The sequence below is a fragment of the Eretmochelys imbricata genome, chromosome 2, assembly GCF_965152235.1.
Source record: "Eretmochelys imbricata isolate rEreImb1 chromosome 2, rEreImb1.hap1, whole genome shotgun sequence".
Taxonomy (NCBI): domain Eukaryota; kingdom Metazoa; phylum Chordata; order Testudines; family Cheloniidae; genus Eretmochelys; species Eretmochelys imbricata.
The window spans coordinates 193,322,820-193,343,263 of NC_135573.1; the positions used below are offsets into that span (position 1 = coordinate 193,322,820).

Sequence of the window (20,444 nt, forward strand, 5' to 3'; positions counted from 1 at the left end):
AACACAAGAAAATCTTAAGTGACACTGTAATTCATGAGACTAGCATTCCATGTCCAATCTCCCATTACCTGGGTGAGGAGGAGCTCCTCAACTGCAAAGGCTGGTATTTATAACCAACAGTTTTTAAAACTGGCCTTTGTTTCTTCACTTTCTGCTTTTAAGCTGTCTGTAGACATTTTCTAATTTGTAGGTTTAAACTGTTGCTTAATTTACTTATTTAAAAAATTACCCGCGAAGAGAAAAAAAAATGTTTGTGGTTCTTTATGATGTATAAAGAAAACCTGAAAGTTTGTTTGGATTTATTTTTGTTTTGTTTAATTTCTTTTCCAGTTGCTTTTTAAATTAAAATATCAGCAATATCAAGTCTTGTCTTTCCTGGTTTTTCTGGAGGTCTCCTTGGAGGAGCAGAGAATTCATGTTCAAGGGTTATCAGCTTAAATCGAAGATTTTTAAATTTTTAAACAAAAACATCTTTTCTTCCTATTTTTCATGCATTTAAGTTAGATGGATATCAATAAAAACAGAGTGAGTTTTAAAATGTGACTAAAAATGATTTTCCCCTCAATTCTTTCCTTATGCTTGGTTTTTATGGTAGTTGTAATCCTACTGTTCTCCAGTCGTCAACAGAGTCCCTCAGGAAAAATAATGCAGACAAGATTTGAAAAGTCTAATGCATAACAAAAAAAAAAAAAAGGCAAGAGAAAAAAGGTTTCAGGCCTTGTTTATATATCAAAAAGATATTAACCTCCCACCCACCTTTTTCTCCTTTGTAGGTCAAATTGTTTGAAAATATTTTCTTATTTGTAGGTTTTATTTGTGCCTCTTTAATATTGTTATGACTTTGTAAATATATTAGAGGCACTGAAATACAGATAACTGGATTTGCCAGAAATTATTAACAGAGGGTGAACACATATCCTATATTAAAAAAGCAATAAAAACCCTCTGAATTCCTATTTCAACTAACCCTGTATTTCTTAGATATCTTACAGTTTCCAGAACTCACCTGTCGCAGAAGTTTCATATCAAAAAGGACAAAAGCAATGTAGAAGAGGGAGGCAAAGCAGTTTAAAAAGTTGAACTGCAAAGAAAAAATGTAAACAGTATTATTGAAAAGTAAGCTCAGGAGAGCAAATGTAGACTATGATCAAAAAATAGCACCCAACATAACAGCTAATTCAATTAAAGAATTATTGTTCAGATAAAAATTCTTCATTTACAAAGTTCAGTACCTGTATTACTAACAGCTTAGATTTTCTAACCTACTTTTCAACGCCTATGGCATTTACTTTTGCATTTTCCTCAGTGAAACTAGATGGCTCAGTTTCACTTTAGGTTACCTTGAAAATCTGAGCCTGTTCTCAAAGTGCTAATTCCTAGAAGCTCCAGTCAGTTATGGCGATGTACAAACAGATTAAGAAGGTAGCTTCTGTCCCAGACACAACAAAGGAGAATAATAAACAACTCAAAAGGAGAAGTGAAGGGAAAAGACGAAGAAACAAGAATAAGAGCATGTTGTTATAAATGCCAGCTTTTGGCTTTTTTTTCTTTTTTTTAAAGCTTTTCAGGGAAGCATTCCTATTCAGAAAAGCTTACATGCTTTCCTGATTCATGGCATATATGCACATCTCTATTAAACTTATAAAATGTAAGTAAACAAATATAGCAGATAAACATTAGAAATCCCTACAGCCATCTACATAGCTTTAATCAGTTGGGAGTTTCACATAGGCACAACAATAATAGCAGGTCTTGAGGAGAGATCTGAAGGACAAATTTTGGTTCTAAACTAAGATGACGATGTTTCTTTAAGTTATGTCACAGTGTTGGAAATCCGTTATAAATATATATCTGCTGGATGATTCATTGAGAAGTGGTTTCAGAGTAGCAGCCGTGTTAGTCTGTATTCGCAAAAAGAAAAAAGAGTGCTTGTGGCACCTTAGAGACTAACAAATTTATTTGAGCATAAGCTTTCGTGAGCTACAGCTCACTTCATCGGACATCCAATGAAGTGAGCTGTAGCTCTCAAAAGCTTATGCTCATATAAATTTGTTAGTCTCTAAGGTGCCACAAGTACTCCTTTTATTGAGAAGTGGGTGTATGTACATGAGATATACAGCAGTTGCATTTTAGGTTCAATCAGTTTTAAAAGATTACATGAGTTTGACAGATATTCCACATATTTAAAACGGGAAATACCACTGGTATTGGTACTGTCTCTAAAATAAGAATGAATTTTAAAGGGTGACAACTGTACGTATGAATTTGGAACCTTGCTTAAATGAAAGGATATATGTGGCAAGGAGGATACATTTTCTGGATATATATACAACTCCCAATGGATTGCCCAGCAGATTGCCCACCTGCCAAACATGTATCCTATTTGCCATCAGTGCTGGCAGAGTTTGGGTACAAAGGGAGCGATCTGTTTATTTCACCCCTCTTCTGGAGCCCCCTAGGTTCTCTTCCTTCTGCAATTTGTAAGTACCAATCTGCCATAACATTTATGATCTGTAAATTTTGCAAGACAGGAGAATGAACCTGCTGAGGGTTCCATATAGGTATATGATTGTACATTATTATATAAACTAGATATATGGACACACAAATATAAAATATGCAATATTTATTTTATTTCGTGCACACTACATTACACAAAATAGCTAACATTCCCATTTTCTGACAAACAGCTGTAGAAGCAAAACTATATCTGCATAAATGAGATTCGTATGAACAATGAGGCAGACAATGGTTTTGGATAATACCTTTTTGGTAAGTCTTTCATTAACCAACGAAAACTAGCCATCTCTAGCTGCATAATGTAACAACACAAGAGTGACCTCCATCAAAAATACCAGAGTTGTATTTTAGGCTACAGCAGTGATTCACCAGAAAAATGAAGAACTCCTACAAAATTAGCAAATTTTAACTGGATTTAAAAAAAAAAAAAAAACCACCCCACAACCCACTGTGACTTTCCCCTGGTGTTATCTGGACCAGTGATCTGCTATGTCACGCCAATCCTTGACTCTGGGAGTCAGCCTTACTCTGCTCTGCTGTGAGAACCACTTTTCAAAAAGTAGGATATAGTATTTAATACATTAAATTCAAAGTTAACACTGCATATATGTGAACACACAAGAAATAGAAGATATTAAGGTTCCATGGCAAGAGTTACCTTGCCCATGTTGTACATACTTTAATATTAAAGTTGCATAATTTAATAATCTAAATAGTATCCTAATAATACAACATGGGCCTAATCCTAAACTCAGTGCATTCAGTAGAAAGACTTCAGTGGGCTTTGGATCAGTCTGGATATGAGCAATCTGGACAATTTAATGTTGCTTAAGGAACATTCAATTTTGTAAGATGAAACAAAAAAATCTTTAAGATACAGCATTACTGAATTGAACAATTTTTTTAATGCAGCTCCACAGAATGGAAGCTACAGTTCTCAGGTATTTACACACACACACACACACACACACACACACACACACACACACAAAACCTAGCTGCAATACTATGCAATTGTATATTATAACAACTAAAAACCACTAATATTTTTCATAGGCATGCACAAAAAATGTTCAATGATTTATAACTTATTTGCCCTTTCTCAAACATAAGTAATTATTCCTCAATGAGGGCTTTAGCCCTGATCCTGCACTGTGATGCACGCAGACAGACCCCTGCGTCTGTGCATAGACCAGCTGACTTCAGCAATGCTCTAATCTATGGAGTTGTAGGGTGTGAAGTGGGGCTATATCTGCATAACTTATTATTTCTGATGGATACAACTTTACAGTATTATGAAAAATTGCTGTATATGGAGTGCCTATATGTATGTAGAGCCACCCTGCTGACAGGGCCTGTATATATATACCTCAGACATGTACAAAGGGAAATACTTAAGGTTAATGACAGTATTTAGACCTCACAAAGGTTATGCAAAAAATAGCTGAACCTTTGGAAAACACAGTAGCCGATTCCTTAGTGGTTCTCAAACTGTGGGTCAGGACCTCAATGTGAGTTGCAACCCCATTTTAATGGGGTCACCAGGGCTGGTGTTACACTTGCTGTGGCTTAGGGCCGAAGCTGAAGCCTGAGCCCCACCACCCTGGGCAGCAGGGCTCAGGCTTCAGCTTTAGGGTCCCCCCCTGCCAAGGGTGGCATTGCTCGTGCTTCAGTTTTGGGCCCCCCCCAAGGATGGTGGGGCTGGGGCGGGCTCAGGATTCAGTCCCCCCATCCTGGGGTCATGTAGTAATTTTTGTTGTCAGAAGGTGGTCAAGGTGCAATGAAGTTTGAGAACCCCTGCTGGAGGGAAGGGGGTGAAGAAGCAGCAGAAAGTTTTCAGGAGGACAACAAAAGAGGCCAGGTGACAGAAGGAGTTTAAATAAGAAAACCTCACAAAAGCATGAGCTGACAGGAAGCCAAAGCCTAGGACAAGGGAGAATAAGGTCACAAAAACTGGGTGAGGGGCTCCAGAAGGGTGAGGTCATCCAGAATGTAGCAGCTTCATGGGGCAAGGGGGGCCAGTCTGCTTTCCTGAATTAAGATGGCACAAGGACCCTGGACAACACAAGGGACTCAGACCCCAGCCCAAAGAATGTCCTGGAGTGGTGAGGAAGGTGAGATAGGGACCTGTGTTTGGTGTTTACTGTTTTGTATGATCCGTACTCTCCTGTGCTTTATATGAGTAAGTATAAAGGAGCATAAAAGTGTTAGTCTGTACAAAGTATAACATGTGTTGACTGCTTCACAACTGCTGCCTGCCGGAGGGACTTGCTGAAGCTTTGGAGTGGAATTATGGGTGAGTGGTGTGTTTAACTAATTGGAGTATCTTGGGGGTCTGTGCCGGTCCTGGGGGCCTAGGGCAGGTAAGCAGAGCAGCCCCACTTCCCAGAGGTGTAACAGACAGAGCCAGTGCCCAGGAAATGTGCCCAGGAGGCCACACAAGGAACCAATGCTGCAACCGATAGGGGCTCTAGAAGTTTCACACACCCCAGGGGATCCAAAGCACAGAGGCTGAGATTCCTCTCATTACACTGCCAGGGAATGCCCACTATGATCTGTGAAATAGGGGTTCAGCCATGCAGAGGCAATAGAACAGAGGTGGGCAAACTACGGCCCGTGGGACCGTCCTATCTGGCCCCTGAGCTCCCAGGAGGGGAGGCTAGCCCCCAGCCCCTCCCCCACTGTTCCCCCTCCTCTGCAGCCTCAGCGCACCGCACCGCCCCGCCAGCGCTCTGGCCCACCACTCCTGCCGGGCAGGACAGTGGCGTGGCTGGCTCAGGCCAGGCGGCAGGGTTGCGAGCTCCTGCTGCTCTGAGCAGCATCATAAGGAGGTGTGTGTGTGGGGGGGTGGGGTTGGATAAGGGGCAGGGGGTCCCGGAGGGCAGTCAGGGGACAGGGAGCAGTTGGATGGGGCGGAGGTTTGGGGGAGGGGGCTGTCAGGGGATGGGAAACAGGGGACGTGGGATAGGCGTAGGAATCCCTGGGGGGCTGTCAGAGGGTGGGGGTGTGGATAGGGGTCTGGGCAGTCAGGTGACAGGCAGCGGGGGGGTGGGGTGGATTGGGGGGCGATCCCGGGGGCCATGTCTGCGGTCAGGGTGTGGATAGGGGTCGGGGCGGTGGTTAGGGGCGGGGGTCCCAGGAGGGGGCGGTCAGGGGACAAGGAGCGTTGGATGGGTCAGGGGTTCTGAGGGGGGCAGTCAGGGGGCGGGAAGTGGGAGGGGGCAGATAGGGGGCAGGAGCCAGGCTGTTTGGGGAGGCACAGCCTTCCCTACCTGGCCCTCCATAAATTTTCACAAAGCTGATGTGGCCCTCGGGCCAAAAAGTTTGCCCATCCCTGCAATAGTAGGATCAGGGCCTTAGGCTGCAAATTTAAAATTCAGATGTTCAAGTTATTTTGCACAAAGTTTCTGGGAAAAACAGAATGGGGTGCTATTGTTCTTGTAAATATAAACAAAATATGGCTGACTGGACTTAACGTACACTCTTGAATGACAATTCACCTTTGGGCTGAGAAGAGGTATGGAAAGTTTCAGCCTAAAAGAATATTTTTTGAGAAATTTGTTCGTGAAAACAAAGAGATTACTGAAAGATCACGTGCAACTGTAATATAGCACTTACGACAGCAAAAACCGGAGCAACCAGAATGTTTTGTAAATAATACTTCCCCCCAAAAAGTCCATGAAGCAAGATTTAGGAAACCAATGAAAACAACAACAGCCAGGAAGTTCAAAGTGAGTGTTAATGTGCTCTTTTCAAAATGAACACTCAATGGTAAACCACATATAAACAAACAAACAAGCAAACTGGTCTAATTTCCCAGGTTGTCCTTTATTCCCTTTTTATAGATGGGCACTATATTTGCCCTTTTCCAGTCCTCTAGAATCTCTCCTGTCTTCCAGGACTTTTCAAAGATAATTGCTAATGGCTCAGATATCTCCTCAATCAGCTCCTTGAACATTCTAGGATGTATTTTATCAGACCCTGGTCACCTGAAGACATTCAACTTGTCTAAGTAATTTTTCACTTGTTCTGTCCCTATTTTAGTCTCTGATCCTCCCTCATTTTCATTGGCATTCAGTATGTTAAACATCCAATCACTACTAACCTTTTTGGTGAAAACTAAAACAAAAGTCATTTAGCACTTCTGCCATTTCCACATGTAGTATATTCCGTTATCGTTTGTGCTACAAGATGTATACTTTAAAAAAGCAACTAAAAATATATACACATCTTATTGTGACTCACATAGAAAAACAGATCAGCACCTATAGTAAGTTGCACAGCAAGGCCTTGAAGCAGCGAACACTTAAAGGCCCTGTCTACACTGGCAAGTTTCTGCGTAGTAAAGCAGCTTTCTGTGCTGTAACTCCTGAGGTGTACACACTTAGTGCGCAGAAACTGCACAGTTGAAGCGCTCCAAAAAAACCACCCCAACGAGAGGCATAGAGCTTTCTGCGCCGGGGCTACAGCACTGCAGAGCCAGTGCAGACACCATGGCGATTACACCGCTGTGACTGACCTCCGGGAGGTGTCCCAAAATGCCTGTTCTCGCCTCTCTGGTCATCGGTTTCAACTTTACTGCCCTGCCCTCAGGTGACCAACCATCATCCCCACCCCGTAAATTCCTTTGAAAATTTGAAAGTCCCCATCCTGTTTGCTCAGTGACTTGCAGTTGTCTCAGTGCATCTTTCCAGGTGGCCATGCCTGCTCCATTCACCAGGCAATCCCCTGCTTGGAGCAATGCCAAGCTGCTGGACCTCATCAGCATTTGGGGAGAGGAGGCTGTCCAGTCCCAGCTGCGCTCCAGATGTAGGAATTATTATACCTACTGTCAAGGTTCCTTCCCCACTCTGAACTCTAGGGTACAGATGTGGGGACCTGCATGAAAACCTCCTAAGCTTACTTTTACCAGCTTAGGTTAAAACTTCCCCAAGGTACAAATTAATTTTACCCTTTGCCCTTGGATTTCCACTGCCAACACCAAACTTTATCTGGGTTTACTGGGAAACGTAGTTTGGACACATCTTTCCCCCCAAAATCCTCCCAACCCTTGCACCCCATTTCCTGGGGAAGGTTTGGTAAAAATCCTCACCAATTTGCATAGGTGACCACAGACCCAAACCCTTGGATCTGAGAACAATGAAAAAGCATTCAGTTTTCTTACAAGAGGACTTTTAATAGAAGTAAAGGAATCACCTCTGTAAAATCAGGATGGTAGATACCTTACAGGGTAATTAGATTCAAAACATTGAGAATCCCTCTAAGCAAAACCTTAAGTTACATAAAAGACACACAGACAGGAATAGTCATTCTATTCAGCACAGCTCTTTTCTCAGCCATTTAAAGAAATCATAATCTAACACATACCTAGCTAGATTACTTACTAAAAGTTCTAAGACTCCATTCCTGTTCTGTCCCCGGCAAAAGCAGCATACAGACAGACACAGACCCTTTGTTTTTCTCCCTCCTCCCAGCTTTTGAAAGTATCTTGTCTCCTCATTGGTCATTTTGGTCAGGTGCCAGTGAGGTTACCTTTAGCTTCTTAATCCTTTACAGGTGAGAGGATTTTTCCTCTGGCCAGGAGGGATTTTAAAGGGGTTTACCCTTCCCTTTATATTTATGACACCTACAGACAGATTTCACGATGCATGATAGAAAGGTGCCATGACCAGGACACACTGCAGTGCAAGGTAAAAATGAAGGAGCTGTGGAATGGCTACCACAAGGCGCGGGAGGCAAACCCCCGCTCCGGTGCTGCACCCACAAGCTGCTAGTTCTACAAAGAGCTGGACGCGATACTCGGTGGCGACCCCACCTCCACTGAGGAGGTCACTGTGGATACTTCCATGGCTCACGTTCCAGTCGAGAGAAGACCGAGCCAGGAGGAGGAAATCTTGGACGAGGATGTGCGGGGGGGGGGGGGATCCAGAGGCAGAGGATGACTTGGAGGCCAGAGATGCATGCAGCCAAAAGCACTTGTCTACCCCAGAGGAGGCTAGCCAGTCACAGCTGTCGGAGGTTGGCTAAGTGCAAACAGGAGAGGAGGCCCCTGGTAAGTGTATCTGATTTTGGGAATCGCTGAAGCGAGTTGTTGGGGGCAGGAAGGTTGCAGAAAGCAGGCTTGTCTCCCACCGCATGCCTAGTACAAGTGGTCAAACAGGCTGTTGATTGCTCCCTCACTTTACTGGAATCTCCTTCAGAGATCTCCAGGAAACTCTCTTGGAGATACTGGGCAATCTGCTGCCGCAGGTTCTTCAGCAGAGCTGCTTTGTTTCTTGCCCCATTAATGGTAACTTTCTCTTGCCACTGTGCCGTCACGCGGGGGGGGGGGGAGGGGGAGGTGAGCCTCATAGGGACCACGGTGGAAGCTGCAGGCTTGGAGAAGACCCTCCCTTGATTCCCTGCTCACCCTCAGCAGCGAGGTATCTTCCATAATGATCACATCCTGTGGAAAGTGTGGGAACAGGAATGATCATCAGGCCTCCCCTACAGTGCTGGCTCTCCCCAAGACCCACATGCCCAGTGTACAGCAGGGTCCAGGAAGAGTGATTTATACTGCCCCTGCAGCTACTCACCATTTTGGGGGTCTTGTGGCTCATGTGTGCTTGCCTATGGTCAGCCAGTTAGTGAGAGGTGTGAGAGTACTGGCTGATCCTAGGCAAGCACACATGAGCCACAAGACCCCCAAAATGGTAAGTAGCTGCAAGGGCAGGGTAAATCACTGAATCAGTGTTGTCTGTGTTGCAAACAATACTGCTTCTGTAAAATATTGTGTTTAAACTTCACAGAGATGACCTTGGGAGCCCAGCCTCCCTCTTTGTTATCGGCAGCTGAATAGCTGCGCAGAATTAGAAAGCAGCCAAGAAGAACTAAGGAGGACTTTCTGCGTGATATTATGATGCACTCCGCCACCAAGAAACAGGAATTGAAGGAGTAGCAGGACAGCGAGAAGAGGGACTGAAAGGAGAACACGGCAAGCCAGAATGAAGCCACGGAGCAACTCTTAAAGGTTATGGAGCACTAAACAGACACGCTTCAGGCGATACTAGCTCTTCAAAAGGAGGAGCTCCGCGCCTGCCCTCCCCTGCAGCCGCTGTCACAAAACTCTTTCCTGTGCGCCCGCCAGACACCACCAACACACTTTTATCAAACTCCTGGCTCCAGTCTACACCTGCAGCATTCCACTCCTCCCACCTCACAGTCCAGCACTGCAGACTCCCACTACCCACTGCACTTAACACCATCTCTCTGCAGTTTGGCCCTACTAAAGTATAGTACCCGCTGCATCCAAATGAGAAGGTTGGATATGATCCCTGGACTTACACAAATCTTTAGCTGTCCCAGGACCCCTCCTCCTCCTGGGACCTCCCCCTCGCACATTCCCTCCTTCCACCCCGCTGATGGTTTTTTTTGTTTGTTTGTTTGACTCTCTCCTCCAGATGTTGTCTTTGAATAAAAGAATTGTGTTGGTTTGAAAGCAATCTTTATTTTATCAATTGAAAGCAAAAAGAGCACTGCAAAGCAACATACAATTATGTTAAACCCCCTTATTGCATAACGTGCACCAATCACCTCCTAGCATTGCAAGCGCTGCAATCCCAAGCATAGCAACAAATATTAGAGGCTTTTAGCTTAAAATTGCTGCTTCAAGGCATGCCTAATCCTTATGGCCCTGTGCTGTGCACCTCTAATAGCCCTGATCTCTGGCTGTTCAAACTCAGCCTCCAGGCACTGAGCCTCTGCAGTGCAGCCCTGAATGAAGCTTTCACCCTTCCTTTCACAAATATTATGGAGCATACAGCACGCACCTATAAGCATACGAATCCTGTCATCAGCTTCCCATAGAGGTAGCGCCAGTGGGCTTTTAAACGGCCGAAAGCACACTCGACAGTCATTCTCCATTTGCTCAGCCTGTTGTTGAACCGTTCCTTGCTGCTGTCAAGTTGCTCCATGTATGGCTTCATAAGCCACAGCATTAAGGGGTAGGCAGGGTCTCCCAGGATCACAATGGGCATTTCGACTTCCCCTACAGTGATTTTCTGGTCCGGGAACAAAGCCCCTGCTTGCAGCTTCCTGAACAGGCCAGTGTTCCGAAAGATGCATGCATCATGCACGTTTCCAGACCAGCCCGCGTTAATGTCTATGAAACGCCCACAGTGAACCACAAGCACCTGGAGAACCATTGAGAAATACCCTTTGCGATTAATGTACTCGGTGGCTAAGTGGTCTGGTGCCAGAATTGGAATATGCATGCCATCTATCGCCCCTCCACAGTTAGGGAAGCAAAGCCATTTGTGCAAAGCCATCCACAATGTCACGCACAATGCCCAGAGTCACGGTCTTTTGGAGCAGGATGTGATTAATGGCCCTGCAAACTTCCATCAAAACAAGTCCAATGGTTGACTTTCCCACTCCAAACTCATTAGCGACTGATCAGTGGCACTCTGGAGTAGCCAGCTTCCACAGTGCAATCGCCACACGCTTCTCCAATGACAGGGCAGCTCTCATTCTCGTGTCCTTGCGCTGCAGGGCTTGGGTGAGCTCATCACACAGTCCCATGAATGTGGCTTTCCTCATCTGAAAGTCCTGCAGACACTGCTCGTCATCCCAGATGTGCATGACGATGTGATCCCACCACTCAGTGCTTGTTTCCCGAGCCCAAAAGCAGCGTTCCACTGTGGTCAGCACTTCTGTGAATGCAACAAGCAATTTTGAGTCGCAGCTACTACGCATGGCGAGATCAATGTCGCACTCCTCTTGCCTTTGTAGTTTAAGGAATAACTCCACTGCCACTCATGACGTGTTACTCAGAGAGAGTAGCATACTGGTCAACAGTTTGGGATCTATTCCTGCAACCCGAAGAGGCCGTGCACATAGTACACAAACTGTTGAAAGACGGTGCCAAATGCAGACGGAAGCACAGGGATTTCTGGGATGCGAAGCAATGTATCATGGGTCATTGGGACAGGACCCAGGATGCCCCACAACTCCCTCCGCCTTCCCACAAGTCTCAGCGGCAGAAGAGAAAGAGGTGCTCTGCAGGATAGCTGCTCAGAGTGCACCACTCCGAATACCACCGCAAGTGTGAACACGCTATTGTGCAGGCAGCTAACAGTGAGAACACACAACAGCAGTTTCCCTTCAGCGCTCTCTGAGCAGCGCTGTAACTTTGACAGTGTAGATGTGTCCTTATGCTCATGAATAACTACACTCCTATGACTGCTTGTGCAAGTACATTAATGTATTTGAAAAGTGTTTACACAATCAGCCTCTACATCAAGCATTTGGTAGTATTCTTGGATGAATGAATCAGTGAAAACAAGAGCTTCTTGATACATAAATCTGAACTTATCTTTTAAAGAATGAAAGCAATAGTTTCCAGATGCAGCAAGGATCATCTAAAGAAAAAAGAAAAATCCACACATCTAGAATCTTGAAAGGAAGAAATTCAGTATGGGAAAATTGAAAGCTGACCATTGTGGAAACAAGCATCTAACACATTATATATTGCCTCCTTAAATAAAATATTACACTAAACATACCTACCACTAAGACCTTCAGAATTAGATGATTCTGATGTGATGATTCCAGTCTATGATTCTCTAAAATATTAAAAACAATCAATTGAGATACAATACAAAGCAAAGAACACATATTAGACACAACTGTGTAATAAAGACAAACAAGCATTTTTCCTCTAGTTAGAGAAATATTTAAGCAAGAGCCTGTGGTGAAAAGTTCGGGCTGTGTCATACCCACCTCAGTGTTTAGCCCATCTTCAAGTATCCTGATGCATAACAAGCATATTAGTATTTTTTCCTATTACAAAAATACTTCTGAATCTCTCTCTCTTTTATGAGAACTATTTTATAATAGAAAAATAGGAGGAAAATTGCACTAAGTGTTAAGCATGATTGAGGCTCTGATCCTGCTCCCATTGAAATCAAATACAAAACTAACTGAAATGCAATGTGAAGCAGGAATGGACTCTAATGACTGGGAACTAATCTGATGCCCATAGAAGTCAATGAAAAGACCCTCGTCGACTTCCACAGGGCTTTGGATTTGACTGTTAGATCTCAAATGTCACTTCTTATGATGCATGAAGTTCTGTATATACACAGTCTCTACAGAATTAGGACCTTTAAAGATTCAGGCTTCAGAATTACAATAGGCCTAAACTCTCTGGATGCTTTTTGCTTTGTTTTTTTTAAACCATTTTACAAGCCCCTTCCCTTTATGCTCATTGTCCCAGCCTAAGCAATAATTGAATAAGGTGATGTATTTGTACATACTCACTTTTCAGAGTAGAAATTCACTTTAAAATTAAAGAGTGGCTATGCATGAATCATCTGAAGGTTTTTTCTAAATCTGAAGCTATCATTTTTGTTTTTTTAATTATGCAGGCTCAATTGTGGTTTTTAGTAAGGGCAATAAAATGGATATTCTCTACAGAAAGGTCACAACTCTAATATTTTTATTCTTTTGGGCAGGCATTTTGTGAGGGCTCAGATGGCTAAGGAAAGAGCTCCTTTGAGGAATGGGGAGATTTTATTTGGTTTGTAATATTTTTGATGCCTAGTGATTATGTATGTGGGGCAAATGTGTTGCTATTTTGGTTCTGTATTTATTTTTGTACTTTTAACTGATTGCAAGGGTCCCTGATGCCCAGAACATGCAGTCTTGCATGTGTTTAATTAAATCTGCATAAATATAGTGTAAACATTACTTAATTCTGGAGCATGAAGAGAAGGGTCAGAAAAACAAAATACAAAACATTTTACTTAATAGCAGTATTGATTACAGAACATCAGGTCTATTTATTAAAATAATCACCTAAACACAAACTTCATCCTCTACAATACCCCTCTTCTCAGGCTCTCTAAATCACCCTTAATTCAGTGTAAGCCCTCTCAAAAAATCATTCAGTTTTCTCTGTTCTCGGTGCAACCCTTCCACCAAACCATAGTAATCTACTAGAATTCTTTTCCTTCTCTAGCACTGCTGCTATAATATTTTGACTCCTTTAAAGATTTCCGTAACTTCCAATCCCTTGAAGGCTCTAGAGCAGGACACTAAACATTTCTTGGCATCTGACATTTCTAACAAATCAGCAGCATTCTGGGAGGCAGCCCACTAGAGAATCTCCTGATAGACAAGTGGAATCTTGGTCTGGACCAAATAGCCCTGTGTAAGATTCTGTTGAGCACCCACCACCTTATTTAGGCACTACTTGGGAGTCACCAAGAGTGGAATATATACATATGTATAGACAAACACTTGAAGAAAAAGTTACTTAAGAATTTTTTTTATTGATGGTGTCATTCGAGATGTAGTCCATATATATGTGTTCCACGACCCACCCTTCTTCCCCTCTGCTTCAGAGTCCTATTGTACAGCTGGATTCTGTGGTGGAAAAATAACTGAGTTGTGGTTGGCCCTGCGCCACCATTTATACTCTTGGAACAGGAGCATGAGGGCACTTGGAGTGCACGCGCAGACTGTACAAATGACTGATCTTGAGGGCGAAGGGTGCTCATGCACCAGGAGTGGTGTGTGTGTGATATATATATATATATACACAGACATATACATGACAACATCTCAACTTTCCCAGAACTTTGGCTGCTGTATAGGTAACTTTTCTTGTTCAGTGAAATAAGCATACAGTGCATGTATAAGTATTTAAGAGATTTTTCTGAAGTAGACTTTTACCAATTGTATAGTAAAACAAAAAAGCATATATTAATTTCCTAAACTTTTTCTTCAACTGTTTGTCCATACATATGTATATATTCCACTCTTGGTGACTCCCAAGCAGTGACCTAAATAAGGTGGTGGATGCTCAACATTTCTTCTGTACTGTAAAACAGCTCTGACAAAGGAAGTCTCTGCTCTGGATGCTTCTATTAAAGCATAATGTCTAGTGAAAAAGTATATCGCCAGGTGGCAACTTTATTGATGTCAATTATGGGCATGATTCTCAGAAAAAAACAGCTGAGGTTGCCTGCGCCCTAGTGGAATGAGCTTTAGTATTGTTTGGTGGATCTAATTGGACTAGCTCATAACAGAATCTAATATGCCCTGAAACCCACTTAGGTAATGTTTGAGTACAAATGGGGTAGTCTTTCAACCTCCCGGCAAAGGACAAGAATAACCTAAGCAATAGCAAAAAGGTTTCATTTGCTAATAGTAAAAGGCTACAGTCCTATGCACATCAAGGGTACATAGCTTAGATCATTAAAATAGGGCTTGAGGAGAAAACAATGTAGGTAAAATGTAGGACATCATTTAAATAGAAATCTGACACTACTTTTGATAGAAATTTGTGGGGGTGGCTAAAGAAATACCTTGTCAAAATGGAAAATAGTAGACAGAATGTCTCCATAAGAGCCCCATGATTCCCACCCTCCTAGCTGATGTGATTCCCACAAGAAAGGAGGTTTTCAGAGAGATAAGAAAGAAAGAACACGATGCCATGGGCTCAAATGGGGGATCCATGAGACCTGCCAAAAGAAGTGAGGGTTGGTTCCCTTAAAGACAGAAACATTTTCAACTAACCACTAAGGAATCTGGACATAGTGGGATAAGAAAAGATGTTATACCTCATAAAGGTTGGTGATAAGTGCTAATAACTGTGAAGTGCACCCTGGCAGAACTAATTGAAACTCTCAAAATTCTTTAATGCAAATAGACAAAAGTGCTAGGATTGGCATCTCAAGAGACTGAAGTTCATGGTATTCATACCAAGTCAAAAATGTTCTCCACTTAGCAGATTTTTTTCTGGTGAAGTTTTTCTGCTGCTATTTAGAATGCTCTGTATAGCAACTGAACATAACCTCTCTATCTCTGACATCCATTCAGAAATCAACCTGTTCGGTGACTTCTTCATTCTGGGACGCAGGTCTGAGGATAGTGGAAGAAGTATCGGAGGACAGCTCAACAAGCACATCAGATCCAAATACCAGAATTGCCTCGGCCAGGTGAGAGACATCAGAACAACTCTGGCTGCATTTTTTCTGATCTCTCCGGGTATACTCAAGAGCAAAAGAATCAGTGAATAAGCATAAAACAGTGCACAAGACCAAGGAATGAGGAACATATCCAATAGGGATCCTGGATTCTGTCCCACTCTGGAACAGAAAGTGTGACATTTCTTGTTCACATACATCACAAATAAAAGTCTACTGATGGATGACCCCATTTCCTGAAGATCAACTGAATCACTGACATCATGTTCACCTACTCAGACTGTCTGCAGAGTGATATGCAGACCTGGAAGGTGAACTGCTCTGAGCATTATCAGATGTTGGATGCACCAATTCCATAACTAAACCATGTCCCTGCACAAAGGAGATGACCAACCTTCCCTTCCCCCAGTCTGCTTATGTAAAACATGGCAGTTGTCTGGTCTTTCATTAGGTGAATGGAGTGTTCTTGTACTAGAGGTAAGACTTTGCGAACTGCTCTGAGTTACAGAACATTGTATGCAAGTGTCTCCCCTTAGGAGTCCATTTGCCCTGTACCTGTAGGTGATCAAAGCCAATAGTAAAGCATTCATCACTATCATCTTGGTTGGAAGGGGTGGAGAGAAAGTTGCTCCCCTGGATGCCTTGGTGATGGTCTTTCCACCAACTCAGGCAGGAGGGAACAACATCCTCTGAAACCATCAGAGGCATATCTAAGTTATCCTTGCTCAGAATGTAGAGATTTCAGCCAGCCTTGCATGCAGCATAAGTGCCTTCTGGCATAACAAAAGTTCAGGATGCCATATGACCCAGCAGATGGGACCAGTTCATATTGTTGTTCAAGGTTTTGTCTGAAGCTGGGAGATGAGCAGTCTCAAACCTGTCCTAAAGAAACTATGTTCTAGTCATCCTGAAGTTTAGAATGACCCCTATAAATCTATCCACTGGATTGATAACAAAACAGACTTTTCTCAGTTGACCTCTAGGCCAAGCAACATGAATAACTGAAGAATAATTTGGATGGAATTCTGTACCTTCTCACCAAGTAAACAGTCAGTATCCACCTCTTGATGATCCCATCAAAAGGACTGTTTGCTAGAAGATGCTGACTGAGAGGCCACGATAGGTGCTAAGAAGGACTTTCTCTTTTGGAGTTATTAATTTCTAGGCAGTTCTGCAGGTCTTTCAAAGTTGAAAGTGCATGAAGTACTTCTCTACCTTGACTAAGTGTGGGTTCTGTGTTTTCTTTGTTTGCTGGCATGTACACTCCCAGAGACCACGTGATATGGGAATCCTTCAAGGAATGAAGGGCAACATTTTCTGCACCAAATTAATTCCATCCCTCAAACAGAAGATCCTCCACGGCAGAGTGTACTTCTCTCAAGATCCCAGAACTTTAGAGCCAAGTAGAGCACCTCATTACCACTGATGTTGCCATCATAAGGGGATATATGCAGCACCCAGTGCCACCTGCAGGGATGTTCTTGCCACCAACTGCACTTCAGTAATTAGGGACCTGAACTGCTCTCTATGCGCCTGTGGTAAATTTTTTTAATAAAGGCTGAAAACTTAATTATAATTAAGGAAATCACAAAGCAAGCATGACTTGACAGTTTGGAATTTCAAAATACAATCTCACAGACAATAATTCTTATGACCAAACAGCTTGAAACACTTCATTCCTTTTCAGCTGGGGTCATTTTAGATAGGTGCTATTTTTCTTATTTGCAGCAGCCACAAATAGAGAGCCCAGAACCAGATGAGAATAAAGATATTCCACTCTCCAAGAGGATACATAATATCTCATTTGCCACCTTCTCTGGTGTCTGCCAGATATTCTTGGCAGGTTCCAATAGAACTTTATTAATTGGAAGAGCAACTCTTCGCAGCAAGCACCTGCGCAAAATATTCAGCAGCTTACGAGGGGCCTCTATACCTCCTCAAGCAGAATCTGGAGCAATTCAGCCATTCTCCTCATTGAATCCTGGAAGTTTTTATAATCATCTAGATAAGACAGTGCAGAATGGATTACAGGTTCATCTGGAGATGAGGAGATGTGCACTGATTCCTGAATTATGTTCTTCCTCAGATGGTGCCTCCATATGCTGAGTACATCTTGAGGACATGACTGAGGCTGCATTGTTCTCTGTCTCTGTCTAAGTCTACATTGAAGCTGGGAGGTGTAACTCTCAGCTCAAGTAGACGTATAAGTGCGAGCTCTGCTTGACCTAATGCGCTAAAAATAGCAGTGTGGCTGTGGTGACACAGCCGGTGGCTCAAGCTACCCGCCTGAGTACAATCTCATCCAAGATACAAGGTATGTAATCAGGTGGCTACCTCAAGTCGCCACCGCCACATTCCTACTCTTAGTAGCTTAGCTCAAGCACAGCTAGCATATGTATGTCCACCAAGCTGGGAATTACACCTCCCAGCTGTCATGCAGACATACCTCCTATGTAGCTCTCTTTTGAGAAGGTGCATGTGAGGTATGATCCCAATAAGGACCCCAGGATCTCCAACATGACCATGTAGGAACATTATGAGAAAACAGAATAGTGCCCAAAGATAAGGAAACCAAGACATATGGCTACCCTCATATCTCCTACGGTGCTTACGTCTGTGGGAAACCACAGTTCTCTCTGTCTGACCCACAGAACTAGGAAAAAGGGGCCCAAGAGGAGTAGGTGGTAGATCCCTCCCCAGTTTAGTGGGAGTCAGAAGAGGAATAAAATAATTTCAATTCTGGAAGAGGCACTGCAGATGCATTCAGTACCAGAGACAATATAGGGTACTGCTAGGCAGTGGGGCAATATAAAAGACTGTTACCTGTTCTGTAACTGGTGTTCTTTGAGATGTGCTGCTCATGTCCATTCCACATTAGATGCGTGCGCTCACCACATGCACCAGTGCCGGAAGTTTTTCCCTCAGCAGTATCCATACGGGAGCGGCTCTGGGTGCCCTCGGGGAGTGGCACCCACATGGCATGGTATAAGGGGTGTCGCTGGCTCCCCCCGCCCTCAGTTCCTTCTTGCCAGAAACTCCAACAATGGGGAAGGAGGGTGGATCGTGGAATGGACACGAGCAACTCATCTCAAAGAACACCAGTTACGGAACAGTAACTGTCTTTTCTTCAAGTGCTTGCTCTGGTCCACTCCACATTAGGTGGCTCCCAGCAGTTCCCGTGGAGGTGGGTAAGAGTTCACGGCTGCACAGATTGTAATACTGCTTTGCCGAACCCAGTGTTGTCTCTGGCCTGCTGAGTAATGGCATAATGAGACATGAACATGTAGACCGAGGACCACATTGCAGCTCTACAAATGTCCTGGACCTGGATGTGCGCCAGAAAGGCCGCCGAAGACACCTGCACTCTAGTCGAATGGGCCCTAATGATTGGTGGCAGCGGGACCTTTGCTAGCTTGTAACAGGTCTTAATGCGAGAAGTGATCAAGTTGGAAATCCTCTGCGAAGAAACTGGAAGGCCCTTCATCCTATCCGCCATAGCGATGAGGAGCTGGGTCGATTTATGGAAAGGCTTGGTATGCTCCAAAGTAAAAAGCCAAGGCCCTCCGGACATCCAGCACGTGCAGACACCTCTCCTCAGCAGTCTTGTGTGACTTGAGACAGAAGAGTGGCAGGAATACGTCCTGGCTCATGAGGAAGGAAGATACCACCTTCAGCAGCAAGGCTGGGTGGGGCTGCAGCTGGACCTTGTCCTTATAAAACACTGTGTAAGGCAGTTCCAAGATCAAGGCCTTAATCTCTGAGACTCGTCTCGCTGACATCACCACCACCAGGAAAGCAAACTTCCAGGACAAGAAAGAAAGGGAGTGGGAGCCCAGAGGCTCAAAAGGCAGGCTGATGAACCTGGAAAGGACCAGGTTAAGGTCCCACTGCGGGTCAGGGGCCCGTACCTGCGGGTAAAGCCTCTCAAGGCTCCTCAGAAACCTGACAGTCATGTCATGAGAAAAGACTGTCTGACCTTGGATTGGCCTGGTGGAACGCAGAGATGGCCGCAAGGTGCACTCTGATGGAAGGATGTGCCAGACCCTGGTTTCTGAGCTGCAGTAAGTAGCCCAAGATGGACTGCACTGAAGAACGCGAGGGAGAAATGCTGCGCTCCGACGCCCAGCAGGAAAACCTCGTCCACTCGGCCAGGTAAGTTAGTCTCGTGGATGGCTTCCTACTTCCCAGGAGGACCTGCTGGACCTCCTCCGACCACGTACGCTTCTCCGGGTTCAACCATAGAGCATCCCCGCCGAGAGGTGTAGAGACTTGAGGTTGGGATATAGGAGCCGACCGTGATCCTGTGACAGCAGGTCCAGACAGTAGGGAAGGGAAGGGCCACTGCCATATTCATGAGCATGCCGAACCAGTGCTGGAGAAGCCACGGACGGGTGATCATGATAACTTGTGCCTTTGTCCCTCTTGATCTTTACTAGGACCCGGCTGACCAGAGGGATCAGAGAGAATGTGTACATCAGACCCTCGGCCCACGACAGGAGGAAGGCATTGGAGAATGCTCAGGCTCTGCCGGGAGGAAAACTGATGGCACTTTCTGTTTTGCCCGGTGGCAAACAGATCAGCTTGGGGAGTTCCCCACCTCTGGAAGATCATGCAAGCCACCTCTGGGTGGAGCAACCACTCGTGGTGAGAGGAGAAGTCCCTGCTGAAGTGATCTGCTAGGGCAGTGGTGGGCAACCTGCGGCCTATCAGGGTAATCTGATTGCGGACCACGAGACATTTTGCTGACATTGACCATCCACAGGCACTGCCGCCCACAGGGGGCCGCGGTTCGCCGTTCCCAGCCAATGGGTACTGCGGGAAGCGATGGGCTGCAGAGACCTATTCCCTAGATTGGGAATAGATCGACGCCAGCCATTGCTGCAGGGGCTGCACGCGGAGCCTGGCATGGCGGATGACATATGTGCAAGCTGCCATATGGCCTAGCAGGTGCAG

The 20,444-nt window shown here is 44.4% G+C and overlaps 1 protein-coding gene across 3 annotated transcripts in view; it reads right to left on the reverse strand.

The window, feature by feature from the left end:
* ANO10 (anoctamin 10) overlaps window positions 1-20,444 on the reverse strand; it is a 286,449-nt gene that overhangs the window by 208,366 nt on the left and 57,639 nt on the right. For all 3 annotated transcript variants that reach the window (XM_077811221.1, XM_077811220.1, XM_077811222.1), the window contains 2 exons: window positions 12,067-12,122; window positions 1,007-1,081 (listed from right to left, as the gene is read on the reverse strand). In XM_077811221.1, the coding sequence (XP_077667347.1) occupies window positions 1,007-1,081; window positions 12,067-12,122 (131 nt within the window). The remainder of the gene's footprint in view (window positions 1-1,006; window positions 1,082-12,066; window positions 12,123-20,444) is intronic.